The 4,593-nt window shown below is 31.2% G+C and overlaps 1 protein-coding gene across 1 annotated transcript in view; it reads left to right on the forward strand.

Annotated features, from left to right (window-relative positions):
* The window catches only part of LOC107624955 (ribosome-recycling factor, chloroplastic), a 4,233-nt gene extending 668 nt beyond the window's left edge, over positions 1-3,565 (forward strand). The window contains exons 4-11 of the mRNA XM_016327460.2: positions 77-172; positions 979-1,076; positions 1,366-1,477; positions 1,867-1,908; positions 2,120-2,176; positions 2,308-2,358; positions 2,935-2,991; positions 3,359-3,565. Coding sequence (XP_016182946.1) covers positions 77-172; positions 979-1,076; positions 1,366-1,477; positions 1,867-1,908; positions 2,120-2,176; positions 2,308-2,358; positions 2,935-2,991; positions 3,359-3,376 — 531 coding nt within the window. The 3' untranslated portion in view covers positions 3,377-3,565. The remainder of the gene's footprint in view (positions 1-76; positions 173-978; positions 1,077-1,365; positions 1,478-1,866; positions 1,909-2,119; positions 2,177-2,307; positions 2,359-2,934; positions 2,992-3,358) is intronic.

Genomic DNA, 4,593 nt, shown 5'->3' on the forward strand with positions numbered 1-4,593 from the left:
GAATTTTTGTTGAATTTTTTTTTATGATATATAATCTTTTTTTTATTCTGCTTCTTTTATCCATGTGGGTCCGTAGAAAATCAGAATGGAAAGGAGCATTGAAAGTGTTCGGGCAAATTTCAATTCCATAAGGACAGGGAGAGCAAACCCAGCAATGCTTGATAAAATTGAGGTATGCATGCAATGCAGTTACTCTATTTTCTTTTTCTTTTTTTTTACTCATTGTGCTATTAAATTATAGAGAGATGCTTAGCAGCTTAGCGATTTTTTTTTTGTTTATTTTTTAACCCAATTTTGGCTAATTGGGTACTGTTTGATTTTTCAGTTATATATCACTTATGCAGTGTTGAAAACATTTTTTTGTAATCCAAAACAATTCACATCATATGATTTCTTTCATTTAAAAAATTTCAGAGGGAGGTTTAGGAAATATCTGTATGTGGAACTCCATGACTTCTATTCTATCTCTGTAATTTTCATTATTATATATCTCGGCAACTATTTGAATTATCATAGTCCATTGCTAATAACAATCTATGTTATTTTGATACAAACTTCACAAAATTTTTGGATGGTGAAAAACGCAGTGAGAACATTCTATGTGTATGTTTTGCATCTTTGTTACAAAGCCGCATGTAGGTTTACAGAACTTCTCGACATTCTAATTTGTCAGTAATTGTCACTTTCTCTTTGTTGCATAGCCCTTGCATTGCAGCATTTTATTAATTATGAACAAAACTTTTCATTTCTCAGTTTCATTTGTACTTCATCTGCTTGTCACATTGTTATTTAGTATTGCTAACAATTCTACGGAACCTACATTGAGGAAACTGCCACACCAAATTGGCAACTTGTACTTTTGATCCAACCCACCACATTGCTTATACCATAACGCATTATTTATACGATGAATTAGATGTCAATGTATTCATCGATAGTTTCTTTCTGTAGATGAGCAATTTTATAACATGTTTTTAGGTGGAATACTATGGAAGTCCAGTTAGCTTGAAGAGCATTGCTCAAATTAGCACCCCTGATGCCAGTTCTCTTCTGGTACAGCCATATGACAAATCAAGGTATGTTGTGTACTTCTCCATGATAAAGGAGAATGATTGATTATTGTTGAATTAGATAAAAAACATTAATTTGACCTTATCCATGTTATTGTAACAGTAAAGGGGTTTTTGTTATGGTCTATGTGTCTTTGTTACTTCATGTACACTCTGTAGATTTTATTATATTAGTTTAGAGCGAGAAATGCATATTAGTGCATACAATCTTGTTTGAGGCATTCTTCAATCACATGTATATGTTGTGTGTAGAGTATTTCTTAATGAATTCCTGGTTCTTTGTATTGTCTTTCAGCTTGAAGGCTATTGAGAAAGCCATAGTCAGCTCTGATGTTGGTATGACTCCAAATAATGACGGTGAAGTGATAAGGTTGACTCTCCCACAATTGACATCTGAAAGGAGGAAGGTATTTTCCATTTCCAGTTTAATGAGATTCCTTATCATTCCCCATTCCTTATGGGAATCATTGTATACATGGATTCAATATAATATTTCTAGTTGGTTCTTCAATGTTTATTCAATTATTAACAAAATGACAAAGCATTACCACTTTTGTAGCCACGAGCCCATGACCCATGAGAAAAGTGAGTTCTTGAGGGAAATGTTTACTGAATATCCCACCATAATTCCAATAGAATTGTTTTAGTTTTCAATTTATATTGTTTAATGAGTACCGATGTTATATTGTGTATCTTTATGCATATGTTCTAGGGAATCTTATGAAGGTCAAATTGAACATTTGAACTTTATGTGATCTCAGAAATTTAAGCTATATTTTCTTGCTTTTCTTTCTAGGAACTATCAAAGGTAGTGGCTAAACAAGCTGAAGAAGGGAAGGTACATTTGCACAAATTTTAACTTGAGATAATGAATTTCCTCTTGTTTGTTGCCAATTTGAGGGGTACATGGGGAATGCTAAGGCTAACACTTTTAGTGGAAAAAATGGGAAGTCGGTCACACAACATTTCTCTTATTTTGATATACCATCACTTGCTGACTTGCTATGCAAATCATATAATTTCCCTTTTCTCATTTTCTTTTCCCCCAGGTAGCTTTGAGGAATATAAGAAGAGATGCATTGAAAGCTTATGAAAAACTTGAGAAGGTTTGAATCCTTGGATTATTCTCCTTTCTTGATTCTCTTTAACAATTTCTCCGTTGCTTTTCATTCTTACTTTGCTGCTTGATTGTCAGATTTCAATAATTTTTCATCATTTTCTTGAAATTTTATTATAGGAGAAAAAGCTTTCTGAAGATAACGTGAAGGATTTGTCAAGTGATTTGCAGGTAACAACTTGATACCATAAGCATAGATTATTATGAACTTTTAGTCTAGTTAAACTTCCCTGCCATCTCTCTTTTTTCTTTCTCTTGGGAGCATATTAATAGTGTCCAATGGAAAACAATCACAAATGCAAACCTCAAGGTTCAAGAAACAATGTAACCAAAAGAATAATTCCTCTGCCTTCAAGAAAAGGAGAGTAACGAGGGGTTAGATTATGCTGGATATGTGCATTTTGCAACCTTTATAGAGTTATGCCTGTCCAATGCAGTGGGAATACTCTATAGCTATCAAAGGGTTGAATTGATCCTTTGGAGATTGCAGATACATGACCATTTTTATGAATTTTATTTTTTCATACCAGCAATATCTGTTATATTTTTGTGCACGTCACATGTCTGCTCAAATATCCATGTTGGTTTTCCATTAGCATGGTTATTTTCCTCCTCTATTTATCTATTTTACAGGTACATGGTAAATACCGAATTTGTAAGACAAGTTTTATTATTGAGAAGTACAAAAAAAACAGATAGAGATAATTTTAGTTCTTTTCTCACAGAAATTGTGTTATCTTTTTGCAGAAGTTGACAGATGAGTATATGAAAAAGGTTGATACCATCTTCAAACAAAAAGAAAAGGTGTCGTATATTTTCTTTCTACTCATATGCTCAATTATAGCATATAGCATACACAGATGATCAAATTAATGAGATTATAGCACAAAAGACTTATACAAGTCTTTGTATAGGAGTAATTTAGTAATTACTTGTGTGATTTACCTTTTTTTTTTTTTCTTTAAATAAGTTTTGTGGTATTAAATAGATCTATATAGTGTATTAGCATTTTAAAGTTTTATACAAGTTGCTTCATTTGAATTTGTTGACTCGCTTGGGTGCCTTAGACATGCAAGTGGACAATGTTAATAAGTTGATGGATCAATGTTAAGCTTGTGTTCATACAATAATCTCATTTATCTGACTAATAACTTCTTCTCCTCTCCTTCAGGAATTGCTGACAGTTTGATGCTTCAGTATACAAAATATATTGGGATCTCTAGAAGGTCAAGTTTTGTATATGCTTTCCTTTGAGTTGGATAATTGATGGCTGTTTATAGTTTTATACGACTTATAAAGAACAACTTTTGAATTGAATATGAACATTTTTTTAACTTGGATAATGGTGAATCAATGATTCCGCGTGTCATTTTAATTAGGCCCTTGTAGAATATATATGCTGATTTTAATCCTAATGGAGTTCTTTATGAATTTTGTTGAGTGTGAACGGGTAGATTCTATAAGACTACAATCCCAATTTTGTTAGTTTATATAGTTTTAGATTCTAAGAAATTCCTAGGTGCTTTGAGTAGAGAAAAAGTAGTTTTGTCCATTTATTTTCAGTTTTCCAATCATCTAAGATTTACATTAAAAATATAGTTAAAGTAAGAGGCATGAATGACCTAAGATTTACATTAAAAATATAGTTAAAGTAAGAGGCATGAATGACCAATAATTCCAAAGAATTTGACACTGAAATGTATAAAACTTTCAATTATTTTGTTCTTACAGAACCATTTAAGAATTTCTCATTTTTTCTTTTTTTTTTATTTTTTTTTTATTTTTAGTGTGTGGCATAAGGATGGGTCATATGCTCATATTGATGTGGTAATAAACTTTGGTACAAAACTTTTAATTATTTTGTTCTCTTTTAGGATCATCTAAGAATTTCTCATTGTAAATTGTTTACGTTTTTTGGTGTGTGGCATAAAGATGGGTCGTATGCTCATATTGATGTTGCACATGGTCGACTCTCCAAAAGACATGAGTTGTATGGGTTTCATTGAAATCCTGTGATTCATGCCATTTATCATACTTTTCTCTCCGAATTGAGTAAACAAGAAACAGCAATGCAGATGTAAATTTTATGGGATGTGAGACATGTTTTGTGTTGCTCTACTCGATTTTCATTTCTTTGTCATTTTCTGTGTATATATAACATTTATTGAGAGGGTAAGTCTAAGATTGGGCATATCTTCGAAATAGCATAAATAATGGAATTGATTTTTACTTGTAGCCGTTGAAAAGATGAGAATAAAAATAAGGGTAATATTTAAAATCAGATTTTAAAGAAATTTTTTTGTTGAATATTTTAGTCTTTTATAAATTTAACAAAAATACTATGTATATACTAAAAATAAATAACTGATTTAGTAGTTGATTTTTTTGTATATATATTTAATATGG

This window comes from Arachis ipaensis, chromosome B02, assembly GCF_000816755.2.
Source record: "Arachis ipaensis cultivar K30076 chromosome B02, Araip1.1, whole genome shotgun sequence".
NCBI lineage: Eukaryota > Viridiplantae > Streptophyta > Magnoliopsida > Fabales > Fabaceae > Arachis > Arachis ipaensis.